Genomic DNA, 20,692 nt, shown 5'->3' with positions numbered 1-20,692 from the left:
GAGAGCCGCTCCGCGGCTGTGTGAAACCCCCCCGCACACACCCCGGCCCGTGCCTGTTCCCGGCGCCCCGGGAGGGAGCTCCGCTGGGGTGGGACGCCGGGAAGGCGTCAGGCAGCGGCGTGAGACCCTCGAAAGCCGAGAAGCCGGCGGCGTTTCCGTTACTCTCCGCCGCGGCGCCGCCCGGGGCGGGCAGAAGGACGGACGCCCTGCCGTGCTCGGGTGGCAGCTGTGGGTGGCTGCTGGGGGAGCGAGCGGCGTGTCTGCGAGTGTTTCTGCTTAGTAGTACCGGTGCCGGCTTCGGGAGGAGAGCCGCGGGACCCCGAGGGCCGTGCTCGCCGCCGGCGGGGCACAGGGAGGAGCGGCGGAGACTTGTGCTGGGGGAGAGAAAATGAAGGTAGGGGCGTTTTTTCAGGCGTGTTCAGTGCAGGGATTCAGCCGGCAGCTGTTGGACGTGGAGAAAGGAAGGATGCTTTGGCGTCGGGGTGTGCTGAAGTTAGAAAACCTACAGCCCTGAGGGTCGTTAGGTTTGGAAAAGGGGCGTCACGGCGCCCGTCCCCCAAATTCTCCTTGGTGAAGCTCTGGCGAACGCTCTCAAGGCACGCAGCTGGCAGCCTCATGCTGAAACGCACTGGAGTTCTCCCCAGGCTTAGATGGACCCAAAGGCCCTCCTCTGCACCCAAAATCTGTTTTCGAAGAAAACCGGTCGGTCCAGTGGAAGGTGTTACTCTCCGTCCCGGTAGGTGCCCAGTTACAAAGTTGTAAAGGGACGCTCGCTAACGCACTGCAGGAGGATAACGCAGCCGTTGCCTTGGCCTAATTAAATAGGAAAATTGAAAACCCACTTGGCCAGAAATGAGAATAAATAAATAATGTGCATTTGGAGCCTCGGTACCGGAAAAAGATTAAAACTGCTGATAGTGCATGTTTGTGAGTTGGTTCTAATTTTTTCCAGCGTTTAAAGCCTCTAGACCCAGAATTTTTAAACTGTGTACTTTAAAGAACCTTAAGTTTTTGTCAAAACAATCCAAGAAAGCTTTTTAAATTTTTTTCTAGTTAAGAATAAGTCCAGAAGAAATGTAATGACTTTGTTTTTGGGAAAAAAATGTAAAAATGTATTTGTCTAGTCATGAGTGTTAAGTGTAAACACTGTTCACCTGGGAAATACATCTTGTTACTAGTTTAGTGCAGAAAATAGTCTTCCCATTCAGAATGACTTTTGGTGTGCTTGAGCAATAAATAACAATATGAATTGAATTACATAATTCATCTATTTTGTTTTCTAAAATATTGCCTAAATATTTATATATTGCAAATATTTTTAATTATTTTCTAATATTTTTCTTTTTTATCCAAATATTTCCCAAAAATATTTTAGGAAAGAGAAGAGAAATTCTTGTGTATTTCAGATACACTGCTTTTCCTTCCCTGCCGACCAGACAGATTCTTTTTTCCAGGGAGGTGCTCCTTTTGCTGTGTTTTGGGTTTGCATGCTCTTTTGTCAGACATATTTGAGAACGTGGGTAATACTTTCTTGCCTTGAAAATTACTGGTGTTTCTGTGTATGGTGAACTCTAAGTAAGGTTGTGTTTTGCTGTCTCTAAGGTTTAGTATTATTATGGCATTGTTTTTACTTTTGCTGTTTAAGGAGAGTTTGGTTGGGGTTTTTTGTTTCCTTTTTCTTTTTTTCCTACTCATGCTTTCAGTCTTGGCAGTCTCCATGCTGCATCCCAGTATTTTTGGATCATACAGTCTGTGTAGCTCCCAAACTTTTACATTGGATGTGCTTCAACTTTTTGGCTTCGTATCTAAAATCTGCCTTATACAGATGATATTTACATGTGTTTCTCTGTGTTGGGAAATGAGTGTTCTACCTTGTGTCCCTGGACTCGGGCCCGTGCTGTTGAGGTCAACTGTAATGTTCATGTAAATGTTTGACTGACTTGTTCAACTTGGTTAACTTTCAACTTCTTTAAATTCATCCCATGTAATTATCTAAGCATGTTTCACTGCTTGTATTGAGCAATGATAAATTCAAATTTGAATCAAGCAACTTGACTGATACTTTCTGTGCCTCCATGACCTTATAATTTGCCTGATACATAGTCCACTCCTACTAGCTGAAAGCGAAGGTGAAGAGAAGAAGTGCAGGCACAGTGTCTCTTGCCACGGCGCTCCGAAGTGGTTTTCATTAGGAATCTCTGGAGTGGAATAGCTGTTGCTTCCATCCTGCTTCAGGTGTGTGCCTCACATATCCACAATTGATGTTGATTATTACTGCTCATTTATAAAGGCAATAACTGGAGCCCACTGGTGGTGATCTGTGCGTTTTACCTACTGAACTGTTCGCTTATATTAATGAACTTGTGCTCATCTTACTGTTACCCTGTTTTCTCCTTTCTGTTTGTTGTTCTTTTTATCCATCCTGTTGTATTCTGATAGCGGCTAGGATTTTAAGTTGTTTGGGAGGAACTCTTGTGGAAGTATTTTTCCTTCTCAGTAACTGATGTCTTGTCTATCTCTACCCTACATTTTTTCTTCCATTCTTTATTCTGACCCTCTCTTTCCAAATTCCTTTTCTGTTATGCTCTGCCAATTTCCCTCCCTTGTCTCTGATTTCTTACTCTCCTCATCTATTTTTATGCTTCTTGTGGATGCTGTTTTGCTGCTGTGCTTGATTACATCGTCTTTACCACTCATCAAAGAGGCTCAATGTGCTTTTTTCATTCTTAACAAGGGCGGAGAAAAATAAAATCCCAAGGTTGTTTGGGGGGGGGTTGTCCTTAGGAGTTGAAGGTGGAAAGGAAAAAAGTTAGGGGGGAAGGAGAGAATGGAGAATGTGAAATGGTTGTGGATGTCCGAGAAAGGATAGAGAAGCTTAGTGAGGGAGTGTTTCATGGGAGGCTAAGGCTCATTCACTAGAAGATCTGGCAAGCAAAGTATGTGTTAATGATGACAGTTGCTCAGATATTTTCGGATCATCAGAGATTCTAAGGGTTGCCCAAGAGCACATGTGCCATTTGTAATAGGACTCTGGAGTTTGTTCTTAAGGCAGGTGCTTGAATTGTATTTGTGATGGTTCAGTAAGCACTAACAACACCTCTTCTGACCAGCTGGAAGGTAGTACTCACTAATGCAGCTTGTGTTCTGTTGAAACAGCACAGCTTCTTGGGTTTTCAGGAGACCTCCTTGCTGTGATGAAGCAATGCTAGCTACATCTTAGTACAAATACATAGCTATGAAGTCGCAGAATGGCTTAGCGCTTTTAATGAATTCTGTTCAGGATAGGACTTTTTAAGTTGTTACAGGTCAGAACTAAGTTTTTACTCATTTCCGCATAAAATGTGAATGCTGTAGAAACTACTACAGTTGGAGTTCATTCGCCACAGAGGGTGGCCAGGGCTATTGCCTGTTTGTGGAATTGTAAAATCACTTCTTCCTCTTCTCAGAGTGTGCTACTAAGGCAGAGTGGATCAAGAGCTTGTGCTTCTGCCCACAGCGCTCTGCATTCACTAGGAACAGGAGCATACAAATAAAGGTCACAGAAGACAGGCAAGGTTGCCCTTCTGCAGTGGGCTGTGATTTTGTTTGCCCTAGAGATAGCTGAATGCACGAGTGAGTTAGAGAGGCACTCGAAGAAATGACCCAATGTGATGTTGTTTACTGAGAATGCATAAAAGTTAATCTCGCTTTGCTGTAACTGGGGACAAAGGTGAAGAATGGAAATAATAAAAGTCATACAAGGCCTAAATCTGGGATAAAAGGTAGTGGAGGATAAGTGAGTTATTTGGGCATGGGAGAAAGGTGTGTAGAAATAGAGGCTATGTCAGGTTTACATAGAAAGGAAAGGAGAGAGTTTAGGATTAGGAATGAATAAATGTAGGATAGAGATAGCAAATAAAGATTTTGAGAGAATGAACATAGTGGGGCTGAGCAGATTGCTAAAAGACAATCAAACGTAAGGGCTAGAGGTGGGTGAGGGTCTCTGGCAGAGTAGATGAACATGTGTATGAATATTCAGTGCTGTGGGTGGATGGATGTGTTACCAAGTGTCTGGAGAATGATAGGGAGCTGTTTGCACCTTCTGTACGCTGAGTGCTCTGTGTGTATGTCAGTGCAGGCGATACTGCATATGGTGGGGCATCTGGTCACATGCTCTTTTCTGTTGTTAAAATGCAAGTAACCAAGGTGTCTGTATATTCTCTTCCTTTTTACCTGGGCGCCTAAGGAACCCTATAATTTCTGTGCCCATAGCTTTCCTTTATTAGCATTTCTTAGGAAAAATATATGCAAAGAGGTACATGTTAACAGAGAAGAGGTATAGTTGATATCCAGTACTGTGTCACACAACTTTGGGGCCTTGGCTTCTTGAAGCTGTTGTTAGCAACCTGAGTGTTCAGGGCAACCAGTCTAGGTGTGAAAGCGTGGTGGGGTTTTGCTGGTTTTTTTTTGTAATTCTGTGTCAGGAGAAAATGATGAAAAAACAAAATTAAGACAGAAAGGAAAAGTATGAAAAAATACTGAGAGGCAGAGCCCAGGTGCACCTTACAGTTCAGTCCCTCTTGTGCAGTGCGGGCTTTTCTTGGGGATGAGGATGCTGCTGGAAGGATATGCCTTCATTCTCCCTGTGTGCTAATCTCTCCCAGCAGCTGTTCTTAGCCCGAGATGAAATTCTCTTTGTCTGTGACTGAATAACACTTGTGTTCTGCCACAGCATCTCAAGTGTGTAAATGTTAGGGTAAAGTGGTTCTGCCTTGAGCTCCCCTTTGGTGATGCTTCTTTTGAGATAACATCTGGCCTTTTTGGAGGTTCTGGGGACTCTAAATGTTGAGAACCTTCAAGCCAAATCAGAGAAAAAAGTTGTCTGAATAAAGTCAAAACTAGAAGTATTAGGAAGCAAACTATTTAACTTTTCTGCATTTGGGAAATGGAGAAACCTTTACTCTGAGAGAACAAATCACTTACTTATATGTAGTTGTAGCACTAAGTGCAGTAAATCATGTCTTTTGGATGAGGTGTTGAAAAGCATCTAAAGGGCAGAATATATGTGTACAGACTGATTATTTTTTTATTATTTCTTTTTTTTTCCTACAGACTTTTTAAGGAGAGGGCTCTCAGTAATTTCCATTCCTGCTTTTTTTCTCTACAGGACCTACTGCAGCTCTGTGATTGCTGATCCATGCTTGACTGCCTCAAGGAGTCCTGGCAAGATGGCATATTCCAGACTTCCCATCCTTCTAGCATTGGCATTTTCCTCTTTGTCCTTTGTTCTTTCCCATTCAAACAGGGAGACATGGTTTCAGGATTTCTTTCCACCAAACACGTGCCCTGTAAATGCCAAAGCCAACACTTTTTATGGCATTATGTTTGACGCAGGAAGCACTGGTACCCGGATTCATATTTACACCTTTGTGCAGAAGAGCCCAGGTAAGACCCCATGTCAGTCTGTGCATGTGGAGTATGTTGACTTAGGTTCCAGCTTCCCAAAAGAGGATTTTTTTCCCAACACAGCATTTGGGAACAACTGAAGATTTCTACAGTTTATCCTTCAAATAGTCCTCTGGCAGATGATTATTGTCCATTTCTGGTGGTGTTTTCCTGTGAAAATATCTTTTTTGTAGATCTTTTGAAACTCAGAGGTTTAATTTTGAGTATACTGGAGAGTTCTGTATTTCCAAAGATTTTCATCTATGCTGCTGTTTAAAGGAATGTCTCATTGCTTTGGAAAGAGTCTTACGCTGTTTTTGTCAAGTTGCACGTTACCTTGAATTATGTCAAGAGATACTTAAATTCTGTGTATGTTTATATGTCACATTTTGTAGCAAATTAAGAACACTAAATTAGAGTTATAAGCACCGAAGGTCTGAGCCATTTCCAGAACTCCTGTGCGCAGATGCATCATGCCCCAGTATATCTGCTTCTGACATTGTGCAGAGGTCCCCAAGCTGGCTGCACACACAACAGGATTCAAGAGGGTGAATTAGCTGGGGAACAGTGAGCCAGCAGATTTGCAAAGATTGAAGGCTGGTTGATGAGTCTCGGCTAATAAGCCCTTCAGGGTCACACCCGTAGTGCCTATGTGTCTTCACATGATTTCAACCTTAGTTTGGAAGGACTGGTACAACATCCAGCTCTGATGGACTCAGCCTGACTTGTAATGTGCAATGCTCAGGGATAGCTTCTAGACCCAAGCTGCTCTGGGAGCAACAGTCACACTTGTTTGGCTTTGCAGCCCAGTGCTTGAGCCCAATCAATTCTGTTCTGTGTTTGTGAGTTGGATAAATCACCTAAGGATAATCAGGAATTGACTGTGTCTTAATATGAATTAGTATTTCACAATTAGCTTGGGGACAGAAAGGGAAAGAAATTTTATTAAGATTAGGCAACAGTCATACTACATTGCTATAACTCATTGTAGTTCACAAATGCAAAATGAACATACTTATAACAATGTATTCTTAATAAATCGTTTGTGAACTTGGAGGATACAAGGGCAACATTCTGTTAAAAATGTTCCTGAAGTCAAGGAGCAGTGCTTGTTTTAGGAGGGGAATAGTATTGTTTGCAAGGGGAAATCAAGGATAGTCAGTTTACAGGGGTTGCAGACAACCTTTTTGAAACTAAAGAAAAAGATTCAAGTTGTTGACTGTTTCATATAATGTTTCGTTTGTGCAGAAAACCTTCCAGAGTTGGAAGGGGAAATCTTTGACTCTGTGAAGCCAGGTCTTTCTGCGTATGCTGATCAGCCTGAAAAGGTAAGGCTCTCCTTCATTCCCTGTGAGTTGGTCTTGCTTCTGCTAATATCAGTTGGACTCTACCAAGCAGTTCAAGTATTACTAATTGTAATTACAGAGAGTCAAGAAAAAATGGTTCTACTGCTGGCTCTCTAAACCTGTTGCTCTACTTCTGTGAGTTAATTTCTACACAGTGAAATGGGAGCTGTTGTTTTACATATTTCATCAATGGAACAATGGCTTAATTAATTGCTTAAATGCTATATATCGCTAGACTATATGTCTTTGAGAATTTCAAAGACAAAGTGATTTTTCGCTCTAGCAGCATCCATATTAAATGTTTATTTCCCCTATACCTACCCATTTACTAATAATTTTCTCAGTTTTTCCTTTTGGTTGAAATTTTCAGTGCTGGTTGCAGTTCAAAATGGGCATATTTTGTTTTGATTTGTTTGGTTTAGAAGTAAGGAGTTAAGACTGCAGCAGTTCTCTTTTTCAGTCATGTTACACTGACAAGCAAAGAGGGTTCATTTATCTGACTCCTAGAAATGTTTAAATTTTTTTGTGTGTATAGTCACATCTAGAAAAGTTATTTTTTTTTGAATAAGTTATGGAGAAAGGGAAGAATAAAGATGCACTTAGCAGGTTAAGTCAGGCCTTAGTATTTCTCCAAGTGATTCTCTGCTTTTATCATCAGACTTATTGTAATTTGTTTGTTTCAATTCTTTGCTGTTATCTTTGGAACCATTGTTTGGAAGCCATAGCTCAGTGATATGTAGGACTCACTTCAGCTATGCTCAGTTCAAATATTTGATTACGGTTTTAGCTGAATAATGATATAGGTGCAGGCAGTTACTTTTCAACTGCCTCAGGACATCTGTTGTTTTGTTTATGTACAGGGTTTTTAAAAACACAGTTGGACAGCTTCATCTTCCACAATCAGATGTATTAATTAACATACAAATTTATAATTTTAATAAGAAATTGAAGTTAGGTGCCATCCTCTTTTATTTACAAATGGGGATGATTGTGAATTCATGCACAGTACAATCGTTCCATGTCACTCTATTGGATCAGGAGTCAGAAATGAGCAACAGAGCATAGACTGCTAAAATAATCCTGTTGTTCTGATACACAGGGCCAATCCTGAAGGAAACTGCCATTTTCCAGATCCCCTGCACTGCCAGTAGGCTCTTTCACAAGCTAGAGGAGGTGCCAGAGGAATGATAGATTAGATACTCTACCTTGTGTGCTTTAGCAGTCTTGGATTTGGGGGCTAGCATAGGGGGAGTTTCAGGTTTCTCATTTTGCTCAGTTGCATTTAGTACTACAGGAATTTGAATGTGAAACTTTATGGAAGAGTGAATGACTTTGGGATTTTTTTAAACTTTGATGAGATTTCCCATGATTTCACTAAATTGTCTTGTTTGTTGGGTAGGAGAGGAGAAGAATTCACCCAAAAGAAATTTATAGACATTTCACAGGAGAATGTTTATTGCTAATGCCAAACTGTAATTGTTAGAACAGTGTGGATAATTCAGAGCCTAGCCGTGATGCCTCTACCTTGTGTGGTAACCATTCTACAGCTGGCATTTTAATTACACTACTTGCTGTGGACACACTTGGAATTCTTATATTGCATTTAATGAAATCTACAGACATTTCCTCTGACCCTGGTAGCTTCAGTCAGTAATTGCACCATTTAGTTTCATCATACTGCAAGATGTTTGTCAGGTGTGGGTGAGGTATCTTCTGCTATTGAATACTGGTTTCACTAGTGTTGAGGGAGAATGGGGAGGCCTATTTTCTGATGGCCTGTAGGAGGAAACTGTGAGAGAAACATCTTTTTCCTCTTAGGGTGCTGAAACTGTCAAAAGATTGCTGGATGTGGCCATAGAGGCTGTGCCACCTCATCTCTGGAAGAAGACCCCAGTAGTGTTGAAAGCCACAGCTGGACTGCGTTTGCTGTCAGAGGAGAAAGCTCAGGCTCTTCTTTTAGAGGTAATACTAAGATCTTTTGGATACACTAGTATTGCTCTCCCTGTTTCATCTTTCATGACTCAGTTCTCCATTCTGTTTAGCATAAGAGAATTTCAGCTGTGAAAAGTGACTGTAATCCCATGATAGCATGAAACTCACAGACTTTACAGACTTTCTGAAATCCTCTGTCTTGATGTGGATAGAAGGCATGGGGGGAGAGACCTATGATACTTTTTTGTTTCTTTCCTGGCCCTTGAAAGAGGAGGAATATTGTCTACTCCACACACTTGTCTTATTTTCTACTGCTGTGAAACAGAAAACCTTCTCTGTCACCCTCAGAGCAGAACAAGACTCTTAAGACAAAGGAATCTAATCATTATTTCTTTCTTCAGGTGAGAGAAGTCTTTGAGGAATCACCATTTCTTGTTCCAGAGGATAGTGTTAGCATCATGGACGGGTCGTATGAAGGTACGTTTTAGAAGGAGGAAGAAGTGAAAGCAAAGAGAAACAGGGGAAAGGGGGAGAGAGAGATCTTATTAATGTGAGGGGGAAAGAGAAAACGGTCACTAAACTGAGGGAAAAAATAAAAGGTTTCTAGCCCTGTTTGAAACAATGCAATCCTGCTTTTCCTAGGAGGTGTTGATTACTTGGTCATCTGTTAGGCTACAAATGCAGATACACAAAGATATTTACGAGTTAGCTAGATGAAGGTTCATCTGAAACCTTCTGAGTTTCCAGAACAGAACCTTATCTCAGAAATAAGTATGCAGGCTAACCAGCTGAAGCCTGCTTTTGGAAACTGGTGGGGAAAAAAGAGGGTGTCCACCTCTGAAAGGCTACATGACAATACATAGCAAGCTAGGAAGCTTATGGAAGGTGCCTCATAAATTCTGCAATATCAGCATTAAAAATAACCTATTATGATTAGCTCATCATTTTTTGGGTTAAAGTTGGAAACATTGTGAATATTAGAGGAGAATGAAGGATAATTGGCAAGTATTAAATTAGATAATGAAATAAATAATAATAAATTTTTAAAAATATTCTGATGGGAAAAATGCAGCTAGTAAAGTAGCAAAGGAAGTAACATAAAATACAAGAAAAGGTGAAATATGTTGTAGGTTTGGAGTCAGTGATGGTTTTGCAGTGCAGAACAGACCACTGTAACGTTTTGGCTACATATCCAGACATATTACCTTGGAGAAAAGGCAGGTAATAATCCTTCTGTATGGATGCCTGAAAAGAGCCATCTGTGGTGTTACATTCAGTTCTGAACACTTCATTATGGCAGATATATTGCCAGTTTGGAAGGTGTTCAAGGAAAGCAAAAAGAATTATCACGATGCTTAAACAACTAATAAATGGAGGAAGATTAAAGAGCAAAATCTGTCCACATGGGCCAAGAGAAAAGGAGAAGTAACATAAAGCCTGCAAGTATTCGATGAAGTATGGTGCAATGCATAGTTTGTCACTAGGATTAAGAGGTGAATTGTATAGTGGGGAAAAGTGTTGTATTCACAGGGAGCAGGACCAATGAGGCATAATAGAGCACAGCGTAGCCTGCCAAGGTTTATTTAAACCTCCCACCTCTTCTACTGTCACATGTTTGCCTATGTTTGGGTGAGAATCATGCCAGCGTCAGGCAAGCTGCTGGAGTCAGAGGAATTGTGTTTTACTGGTTCCCACTACGTTTGTAGTGTAGTTACAGAAACCTCAAGATTAAAACACGGAGTGGTGTGTATGCAGTTTTCAGATTAGGAACTGAAATGCTGGGAGGGGGTGGAAAGTACCCAAGGAAACTTGTGCGTTGTGTCAGCTCATTACTTCTTTGTGTGTTGTTTGGATAATAAACATGATTTGTGTGTGCTGCAGTTGCATGGATATTACAAACATTCTACCTATCCCAGTTTATGAGATTTTAATGAATCAATAGCACATCATATCACTTAATTGTAAGTTTGAATTAATCTCTGAAGTATGGGGCGGTTATGTTACATTAGTAATGATTTCCAGGTAAATAAATAACATGTGGAGAGGTGGTAATGGTGGGCAGGAGGCTTTGGGAGTATTCAGTGGTAATTTTTTTTTCCTTTTTCACTCTTTGCAGGAATTTTAGCCTGGATCACTGTGAACTTTTTGACAGGTAGTTGATTCTGTGTAACTTCTCTATAGATATGGACTGTGGAGGTGATCACTCTAGGTTCCTCTGTCTTGGTTGCCATGTCCTGCTTTTCCTCCCCACTGTGGCACCAGTGCTAAAGCAGTGGATTATCTTGGACAGACTGTGTTCCCAAGGGTGAGCCACACCTGTCGTAAGAAGGAGACATCTTAATCCAGAAGGTGCCAGGATTTACTCAGGACTGGGAGGCACTGGCAAGCTGGTTTCTGTAACGTACATAGGCGAGTGGTACTGCTAATGTTAGAAGGTGGGAAACAACGTTTTACAATATTCTTCATCCCGGCCTGAACTATGCAACTAGAATGGTGTAACAGGGGATGCACTGGTGCTTTAGCCCTACTGGTTCTAAGAAGTTCTGGGAATGCAATCTAGTGAAAAAAGAAAATCAGTACTCTAGAAGATACATGAGCAAGCAAAAAAAGCTGCTCTGGGTGAAGAGAAACAATAATAGCTGGTTCTGCTCTTACCATCCTTCCTCTCCTACTGCTCTTGTCCAGCTGTATGGTGGTTACAGAATTTATGTGCTCTCCCTGACAGTCTTCTGCAGGAGATACTTTGTCTCTTACTTTCAGCTTTTGCTGGAGGCCTAGAGATTTATCTGCTTTTGTCTCTTTGGAGGTGAAATTGGAATCAAGGAAGAAAGTCCTATGAATCTTTCCATAATACCTTCTGTTTGCCTACCTTTTCTCTGTGATGTTTTTTGTCTTTGAAGGCTAGCTCAGCCCTCCTGTATTGCTGTGATAATGTGGTAACTTGGTGGCTGCCTGAACATGCATGCAGTATTTTGCACTTCGGGCTGTTCTGAGCATGATGTTGTTTGCAGGGCAGCTGTCTGGCCAGAACCAGCATACTGTTGGGACTCTGGACTTGGGAGGAGCCTCAACCCAAATCACATTCCTGCCACGGTTTGAGGTGAGGAGTGGTTAAAAGTGTGCGGGTTGGGACTGCAGGGCCAGTGGAGAGACCTGAACACTGCTGTGCTCTCGGATATCATTTTGTCAGCACTGGCACAAGCAGAACATCTGTGGTGTACAGAACATCTATATTTCTGTTCCCTTTGACATCACCAGCTGGATGATAGGCACTTGCAAACAAAGGAGCCTGGGTAACAGGGAAGAAAAAAGAAAGAAAGCAAATGGGTAAAACCAAAGAGAAACAGCTTTTGTTTTCTAGACCCAGGCTGGGAAAGCCCCATTAATGCAGACAACTATTTTGTATTGGATAAATGTAGAACATTTCCAGGAAGTATTCTTGCATATTACAAGAAATTTGGGGTCTGCTCTGAGTTGTTTGGGCTTTTTTTTCCATTCCAGTCTGATGGTCGATCCTCACTAAATTTTGGAGGGGGGTGTCTCATGGGGCAAATATCTTTTATAATAGCACAGCGAATCCCTCTTTGTTTTCTTATCAATTTCTTCTCATTTTATTTGAGAATTTCCCTCTCTGCCCCTCAGTCTATATCTGCTGGATTTGTCAGGAATTCTTTAGCTCTTTAGAAACAGTTTGAACTGGGACCCAGATCTATAGTTTGCATGGGAAAATTACGTGAGTATTGGAAGGGCACTATAGCATTCTATACCCTGGTATTGTGAAGTTGATTTTGTTGCCCTTTCTGAAAGAGTCCTTTGTTTAAAATTTTTTTGTTTACAGAAATTGAGATTCTCAAAGGGTGTTTGGGGACTACAAAACACATGGTTTTCATATCGGGATATTTTAGTTCTGCAATGGTGGGTCATGTTGAAACATGACGTGCAACCTTATCTTGTTCAGCAAAGCCTCAAGTACTCTGGGCTTGTCCTCTGTTTTGTGTTGATAACACCTGCTGAAGCGGGCGCTGGACCAACAGGAAAGGGTGTTGCATGTCAGGGTTTTGGAGAATAAATAGAGCTGTGAAGTAGGCTGAACTGCAGCTCAGGATTCAAAGGTCTCCTTAGAGCCTTGCAGGAAAAGGCCTTGAGGGTTTGCTACTGACCAGGACCAATGATGTGAATTTGTAGGGCAGTGTGGAGTCAAGGTTCATGTTGCCTGCTTGTATGCTATGTCTGCTTCTCACCTGTATTGTCAAGTTCATACAAAAGAGCACTACATAGCTCAGTATGTTTCTGAAGAGTTTTTCCCATCTGACAGAATTAGCAGGGATTTCCCCCTTTGATTTGCAGAGGGTTTTTTTCCCTTCCTGCAATCTGAGGCAGTCACATGTTTGTTCTTGTATTCATTTTGAACAAAATACTGTGAAAGTAGGAGATTCATTAATGAAATATAGATTACAAACTAATAGAGGACATCTAATGGTAACTGCATGGAGCTGTTCTTAAGCTAGTGTTATGCTTTTCATGGTATTATTGCCAAAGTTATAAGCAACTGAAAACCAATCATAATCATGAAATTGTCTGTCTGGTCCCTGCCTCATTTGGGAGGGGTGTGAGGATTTCTACATTTTTTGTGAAAGTAAGGCATGAAAAAAGTCAGTTGTTTTCTCCAAACAATTTTTTTTCAGGATCTCTCCTTTTTAAAAGTTTCTGTGATGTAAGGTTTAGGAACAGAACTCAAAATATGGCAGGGTCTGGGTGGTTTGTGGCAAGGATATGACTGCCATTCCAATGAAAAACTACCAGACACCCAGAACAAATTTCAATTTGTTTTTTTTTTTTTTCAGGAGAAACTCAAGCTGAATGCTGCCAAATCTCTTTCAGCTTTGAGCAGGCTTCTGTCTAGGACTCTACAATTCCAGATGTTTGGTGGTTTTTTTGCTGTATCAGGTTACTTGAATGGTAACGACAGGGACTCTGCAGCTTCAGTCCTCTCTGAGATTCTGCTGCTTGGCCCAGAGTAACAGAGTGTCTGATATGGATGCACAGGGCCAAGAAGGGATGGGAGAATGAGGTCACTAGCAGAGGAAAGACAGAAACTGGAATTGAGATCTCAGGGACTGGAAACAAAGGAACAGTAAATAAGCCCTAAACTGGCTCAGATTTACAAGAATGTGAGAGTTAGTCTGGCAAGAAGGTAGGGACTGAGTACCAGTGGGGCAGAGGTGTGCACAGAGGGAAGACTGTGAAAGGAGGAAAACTAGTGGTGTTGAGACAAGAGGTTAATTTAGAGGAAAGCACTTAAACCAGGAGGTAAAGCAGCCCTAAGACTGGGAGTGGTCACGGTGTTTTCTTGAGTATTAGCATGACATTTAACATGGTGAAAATGTGGCCTGTACTTTACTTTGCATTTTTAATTCTTCTGAATTCCTCAACTGAGGTGTCTAGTCTGACTTGCAAAACTTCACAGCACTTCTAGTGCAGCTGATTTTGATGGGGACACTGTATATATAGACTAGCACGTAAGTACTCTGAAAAATTCGGGTATCCTGAATTAGAAAGTATTTTCATCCTGATATGTTGCACTTCCCTATTATGCATTGAGTAACACAAAGATGCATATAAATAAACTCAGTATTAAAAGCTGCAGGTATTACAGCAGTGGGTGCCACTGGAAAACTGTTCTTTGTTTTCAAAGCAGATCAGATGAGTGTGCAGTAAACCCTATGGGTATGTCTGTGATATTACATCAAAGTTGGTTATTCTTTATTGCATAATAGGAACTAAAAGATTTCTTCTTTTACTTAACTTTTAGGAAACTTTGAAGGAAACCCCTGGGGATTTTCTTACCTCATTTGAAATGTTTAATAGCACCTACAAGCTCTATACCCACAGGTGAGGAGCAAAAAGGCTGCTGTCTCCGCTGGGGAAATCAGTCTTTCTGCAGCCCCTGAGCTAACCACAAATGGCCATGTCATCCCGTTACCAGCTGCTGGGACCATGACTTTTTTACTAGTTTTCATATCTGCTTGAAACATTAGTTGAAGTGGAACTGACATTAGTTGACTGGAAACGTTCCAGGATCACGGTTAATATCACTGCAAGGGAGTATTAGTCAGTCTGTCAAATGAAGAGAAAGCATTACGAGTCACTATATTTAAGGAGAAGAATTCTTATTACTGGATTCAAGCCAAATATTTTAGACCAAGCAGAAAGGAGGATATCGTGCCAGTAGTCACAACTAAACCTGGTCAGAGATTTGGAAAGAGGACCTTCCTGAGACTTTTTTCTTCTTATTTCTTAGTTTGAAATGGCACATCTCATCAGCAACTGGACAAAAAGTAAAACCTAGACTGATGTAAACCAAAGAGAGACAACCATAGGCAGCTGATACAGACCATGGAGCACAACAGGGCCAATTGGAGGGGATGCTTGGCCTGAAATAATGTAATTGTGCTTACTGCGTTAAGCTAACAAGTTTGAGATGTCTGCAGTGAAATCCAGAGAGTTTACCTGCATGACTTACAGTCATGAGAACTTGACCATGTATAATAGAGCGTTGGTCACAGCCTGTTACTAGTGAGTGGGGTGAAGATTATCATCTTGGTCAGTTACAGAATGTGCTTACTTGACAGCAGAGCTGTTTTAATAGTCCTCCTCTCCTACTGCTTACATTTAGTGATGTAGCTGATTGCTGTATTCACCAACACAGTCCATTAGATCACTTAAAATAACTGGGATTGAAAACTGTCACCAAAAAATGAGGGAGCTGGAGGTTAGTTTAACTCTGATTATTCTGTAAACGTTTATATTGACATGACTAAAGGGATAAGTAGCCAAACACAGAGTTGGGAATGAAAGGCCAACAGGTTTTTCATCTAGCTGTGTTGCTGAAGCCAGCAACATGTAATGACATTCTCGTAAACGTTCACATCTGTCGTGGTTTCAGCCCAGCCGGTGACAACATCCTAGCTTGTAATGAGTATAGCGGTAATCTGTGGAGTCAAACAGAGGTGAATTTCACACAAAGGCACAGCTTCCATTTAGGGGGAGGTTCTGCAGTTCTCCTATTAGTTCTGCCCTAAGAGCACATAGTCTTATCTGTGTGACAAAAGAATGGCCATCCTATTCCCTATGCACTCCTTACAAACCTTTCTTTCTCCCTTGTTTTTAAGATTGTGCATTTTTGCTTTTCACGAATGTCTTATAGAAATACCACAGCAGCTCTAACCACTTTCAGCAGTTTTAGATTTTTCCATTTTACAGCTCTTTCTAATTCTTGGGTTTGTGTCAGTCTTTTGGTCTTTGGAATTGTTCTGGCCAAGGAAACTCTCTGTTTTAGAGAGGGGAGACTTGTGGGAAGCGGAGGAAGGAAATTTGGTTTGGGTGTTCCAGGATTTAGGAAGAGGCTATGGGTGAAGCATACCAGATGTGCAAGAATTAAAACTGTAATGTCTGTCTTTGTTGTTTGCAGCTATTTGGGGTTTGGACTAAAAGCTGCCAGACTAGCAGCACTTGGAGCTTTGAATATAGAAGGTATGTTCATGTGATAAAACATCCAAGATTTTTGAAAGATATGGTTAGACTTAGTCTTGTGTCAGCAGCCCATCTCCCTGTCTTCACTTCTGTCTCTTGCTTTTCTATGTTTTCGCTGGTAGAGATCTGTCTGGAAACAGGCCACTGCTTGTTAAGGAGTTGTCTGTTGAGACAGCTGCTTTTCCCTATTTCCAAGTTCAGCTAGCAGTGATACTGACTGCAAATTCCAGAAATGCATACATGGGAACATAAAAACACCATATAGACATGGCCAGCCACAAACTCACAGCTTTACAAGCATCGACAGAAACACAAACAGCATGAATACATCCTTTTCCTAGGGATTGCTGCTTAGGCCAAACCCACTTTATAGGTCTTTCTGGTACCTGCCTGGCCTGCCATGTTCCCCCAGATCTCCTGCTGTATTCACTGACTAGACTAGCTTGAAGTCCGCGAGCATATCACACACACTGTCACTCACTAACCTGAATGCATGCTTGCATTCCTGAGTCTTTCCAGTCTCTCCAGACCTTAAGTCCTTCCAGTCTTCATGACCAGACCTTGGGCCTTTTGTCCTGTCTCTGGCCAGGACCTGAGGTCTTTCCTCCTTCTGGATTCTTACTTGCCAGCTAGAAGGACTTGTGTTAATTACTGGAATGAACTCAAATCAAAAATAGTTGGGAATAGGGTTTAAGAAGAAGATAGGACAGACTGCAGTGATTGGTCACAAGGCTCAGCCAGGAAAGCAAACTGACCAGCTGCCTGCTTAGCTGTGATTGCCTTCTTTTATCGTCCCCTCCATTTTCCCACACTTGTGCTTCCCTGATCCCTTGATTCCCTCTGTCCCTGCCTTTGAGCCTTCCCCTAAACATCCCATAGTAAATTTTGCACAGTCCCACAATCCCCCTCAACCATTCTGTAAGAAGTTTGCTTTTTCTGTGATACCTGTACTGACCACAATAATCATGTTTTCTTCCCATCAGTTACGGTATTTCTGGTTAAATTCTTTAAGGGTACATTCAGTGGTTCTGTAGTGGCCATTGATCAGTGTCTTAGTTTTTGTCTTCATTGCTCAGTTGCTTTGTTTGTCTTGGTTATCTGCTGTTTGTTAGGGTTTGTGTATCTGTGTGTTTAATTTATTACCTCTTGTTTCTTGTCTTCTGTGGTGAACAGCCATTATCCAGATATCCTTGTACCACGTAGCTCTCATTAACAAATGACAAGCCCAGCTGCTCTGCAGCTTGCAGGACAAAATGGGCACAACTTTTCCAGACTGAGACTGGTCCATAATTCATAATCATGTGCAGCATCCATCAATTCAGATTTCCTTACTTTTGCTTAAAGACCTTAATGAAGATCTTTCAGCCTTTTCTTTTCTGGTTCTGCGTATTGATTGATAACTGTGTTAAATGCTATCCTTTCTGACTCTCCCCTCTGGTTTCATACCAGCTGTGGATGGACAAATGTTCCGCAGTTCTTGTTTGCCAAAGCAGCTGGAGGCAGAGTGGCACTTCGGGGGAGTGAAATACCGGTATGGTGGCAAGAAAGAAGGTAAATTAAGGAGACTTGTTGCTTCTTATAAGATTTGTCTCCCGAATCTGAGATTTTTCTTGGCAAATACTCCATCAGTTACCTTGGGTTATGACAGATACCTGTCCAATTATAGATCTGGACTTTGGACAGAGCCAAAGAAAAATCTGAAGCTGTAAGAGTAACTCACCTGCACTCTCCATATTCTGGCTGTGATCCCTTATTACAATTGCTACCTTAACAGGAAACGTTAAGAGTTACTTGTGCAAATAAGACAGCTTTTTCTGAGGCTTTGAGCTAAGTGCAAGAACTCGGGCTGTGTTAGGGTACCATAACTGGTAGGCCAAAGTGTATCTCAGTTGTGGAACTATTTCTTAAGATACTATCCCTAATGCTGTATACAGAGGGTGAAGCTGCTACCATCAGTGACTAGAACAGACCCCTTTGGTGACTCGTGTTGTTTTGCTTTACAACAGGGGAACACGAGAGCCGACTTGCAGATTTGGTGTGTGAAGTGGATTGATAAAATGATGATGTGATGGGGAGGGAAAGTAGGGTTTTATCTAGCAGGCAGTAGCAAATGTAAATGAGATTCTGCTGATGACCATAGAATGTAACAATGGGAGTTTTGCCTGATGTGGAGGAAGCTTTTCATGCACCTACGCTAGTTTGCTCAGCACACCTTTCAGATATTGCTATGATCTGTTCTAACCAGTTCCGCTTCACGATGGTGATCTAGAGCCCTTGCCTGCATGCAGGTGCCATGCTGGATTATGGGAGGGATATCTAAGCTTTTCTTACCTCTTCATGTTTTCCAGAACATGGTTTAGTGGGCATGGATGATGGTTGGAACTGATGATCTTGAAGCTCTTTTCCAACCTAAACGATTCTATGATTCTGATGCTTTAATCTTTGCTTCTTCCCTTTTTCATCCTATTGCCACTGATTCGTCCATTTCCTGGATGTGCCTCTCTGGCTCACCCCATCTGTGTTTGTCCTGACAGGAGAAACAGGATTCAAGCCTTGCTACTTGGAAGTACTCAAGGTTGTCAAAGGGAAACTGCACCAACCAGATGAGATTCGTGGAAGTTCCTTCTATGCTTTCTCCTATTACTATGATCGCGCAGTTGACACCAACCTAATTGGTAAATTGGTTTGGGATAATCCACTACATATGAACATGTCAACCAGAAGGTAGACAGAAGAACCCTGGAGGCTGGAGCCATGGGGAGCAGGGAAAAGGAATGGTGTTGAGAAAGAAGAAGTGCAGAAAATGCCTTCAGGGAATGAATGTGTATCCATCAGTGCAGTTTGATGTTCAGAGTTCAGCAGATGAGACTTGTGCTCTGAGCTCCAGTTATACTTGCAGCTCTGTCCCCTGTTACCAACAGATCTCACTCCTAGCCCAGCATCACTGAGTTGCCTTCTAGGGTCAACTTAGAGAATTCAAATGCTTTCAGGTCTATGGTGATGTTTTCTTACCTCTTCCTTTTCAGATTATGAACAGGGAGGTGTTCTGGAAGTGAAAGATTTTGAAAGAAAAGCCAAAGAAGGTAACTGTCATGAGACTTAGGAAACTGGTGGGGATGAGAAATAACAAAAATATGAATGTCTATAGGCAGTACATGATGTGAGTTTGACTTCTAAAAAAAATGTTTGTTTAACTTTTATTCCACTTCCATCCTCCGTGTCATCTTACCTTTTATTAGCCAACACCTGTAACTGTTGCAGAAGAAAGTACTGATAGAGCAGTGAGGGGAAACAAAGCATTAGTGGCTCCGCAGCTTTCTTCAGGAGAGGAAGGAGATGATAGTTCATAAATGTCAGTACAAAAGAAAGTGAATTTGCTGTATCAAGAGCTCCTTCTGTCAAACTGCAACTCTCTTGAGTTTAGGAGAGTGCTGACTTTTGTAAGTCTGTCACCTTAAATCCTTTTTAATCTAACAAAATGGAGGGGGAGAGCAGAGCTTGTTCAAGTCTGACAGCCTCTCCTGCATTCCTTTCCCTCCCCCTGACTTTTTTCCTGAATGCTTCTTCTAGTTTTGTACCTCTTCCTGTGAAAAGAGCTCCCACCTTGCCACACTACTGATGGCTAAAACTTAGCTTACAGAGCAAGGTATTACCTCTGAATTGTGATCATCCTCATGATGATTAGTAGACCCTATTTGTCACCAGCAGATGCTTAATTATGTAGCTCAGGACTGACTTTTTTCTAAAATATGACCTAAATTCTGATGATTTTTCAGTTAAATTTAATCTCCCTAGAAACTCAGATGGTTTTGAATAGGGGGATTAGGCTCTAAAGTTTGAGTGTGGGGTGTTTGTTTCCTCCCGGATACCGAGAGACCTTATTTCCAAAGATGCAGCTAAGATGTTATCTAACACCATCAAACCATTTATTTATTAAAAAATAAAAGAAGCTGCCAACCTAGAAGGTGGAGTCCATTACTGCAGCCATCCTTGGAGACTAGAGAAGGAAGACAAATGATGTTGTGTTCTTGAAAGAATAAGTAATCTACCAACTCCCTGCCAGTTGTCAGTTCAGCAGAGATTCAGATGTCGAAAGAGTTATGTGTAGCATGTACCATATATACCCATTAATAGAATCGGGTGGCTTGTTTTAGTAGGCTTTGGCTTGAGGTAAATTCAAATCTATAATGTGGATAAAAGCTCCTTTATTTTGCTGAGATCCTTTTTTTTTTTTTTTTTTTCCTTCTGTAGTCTGCGATAACATGGAGAGGTACAACTCGGCCAGTCCTTTCCTCTGCATGGATCTCACTTACATCACTGCTTTACTAAAGGAAGGCTTTGGATTTAGGGACAACACACTCTTACAGGTGAGAAAAATAGTTAAATCCCAAAGCCAGCTTCCAAATTTCTCTTATCAATCAACATTGGTTCATTTTTCTGGGTAATTATCTACTGAG

At 41.5% G+C, this 20,692-nt stretch overlaps 1 protein-coding gene across 5 annotated transcripts in view; it reads left to right on the top strand.

Moving 5' to 3' along the window:
* The first annotated feature begins 6 nt into the window (after positions 1 to 6).
* ENTPD5 (ectonucleoside triphosphate diphosphohydrolase 5) overlaps positions 7 to 20,692 on the top strand; it is a 26,285-nt gene continuing 5,599 nt past the window's right edge. For 2 of the 5 annotated variants that reach the window (XR_775404.1, XM_010583692.1), the window contains exons 1-14: positions 7 to 394; positions 2,118 to 2,235; positions 5,147 to 5,424; positions 6,673 to 6,752; positions 8,589 to 8,732; positions 9,104 to 9,179; positions 10,819 to 10,854; positions 11,714 to 11,802; positions 14,515 to 14,594; positions 16,174 to 16,235; positions 17,685 to 17,786; positions 18,770 to 18,910; positions 19,262 to 19,318; positions 20,487 to 20,602. Coding sequence is in view for 4 of the 5 variants with exons in the window: in XM_010583692.1 (XP_010581994.1) it covers positions 5,208 to 5,424; positions 6,673 to 6,752; positions 8,589 to 8,732; positions 9,104 to 9,179; positions 10,819 to 10,854; positions 11,714 to 11,802; positions 14,515 to 14,594; positions 16,174 to 16,235; positions 17,685 to 17,786; positions 18,770 to 18,910; positions 19,262 to 19,318; positions 20,487 to 20,602 (1,200 nt within the window). In the remaining variant the exon portion in view is untranslated. Of the gene's footprint in view, positions 395 to 1,391; positions 1,891 to 2,117; positions 2,236 to 5,146; positions 5,425 to 6,672; positions 6,753 to 8,588; positions 8,733 to 9,103; positions 9,180 to 10,818; positions 10,855 to 11,713; positions 11,803 to 14,514; positions 14,595 to 16,173; positions 16,236 to 17,684; positions 17,787 to 18,769; positions 18,911 to 19,261; positions 19,319 to 20,486; positions 20,603 to 20,692 lie in introns of those variants that run through there. The other 3 variants (XM_010583694.1, XM_010583693.1, XM_010583695.1) reach the window with 3 other exon arrangements.

The sequence above is a fragment of the Haliaeetus leucocephalus genome, unplaced genomic scaffold, assembly GCF_000737465.1.
Source record: "Haliaeetus leucocephalus isolate CR32 unplaced genomic scaffold, Haliaeetus_leucocephalus-4.0 Scaffold932, whole genome shotgun sequence".
Lineage (NCBI taxonomy): Eukaryota > Metazoa > Chordata > Aves > Accipitriformes > Accipitridae > Haliaeetus > Haliaeetus leucocephalus.
The sequence above is the reverse complement of the archived record's forward strand: the minus strand, read 5'-3'. Positions and strand labels throughout refer to the sequence as shown.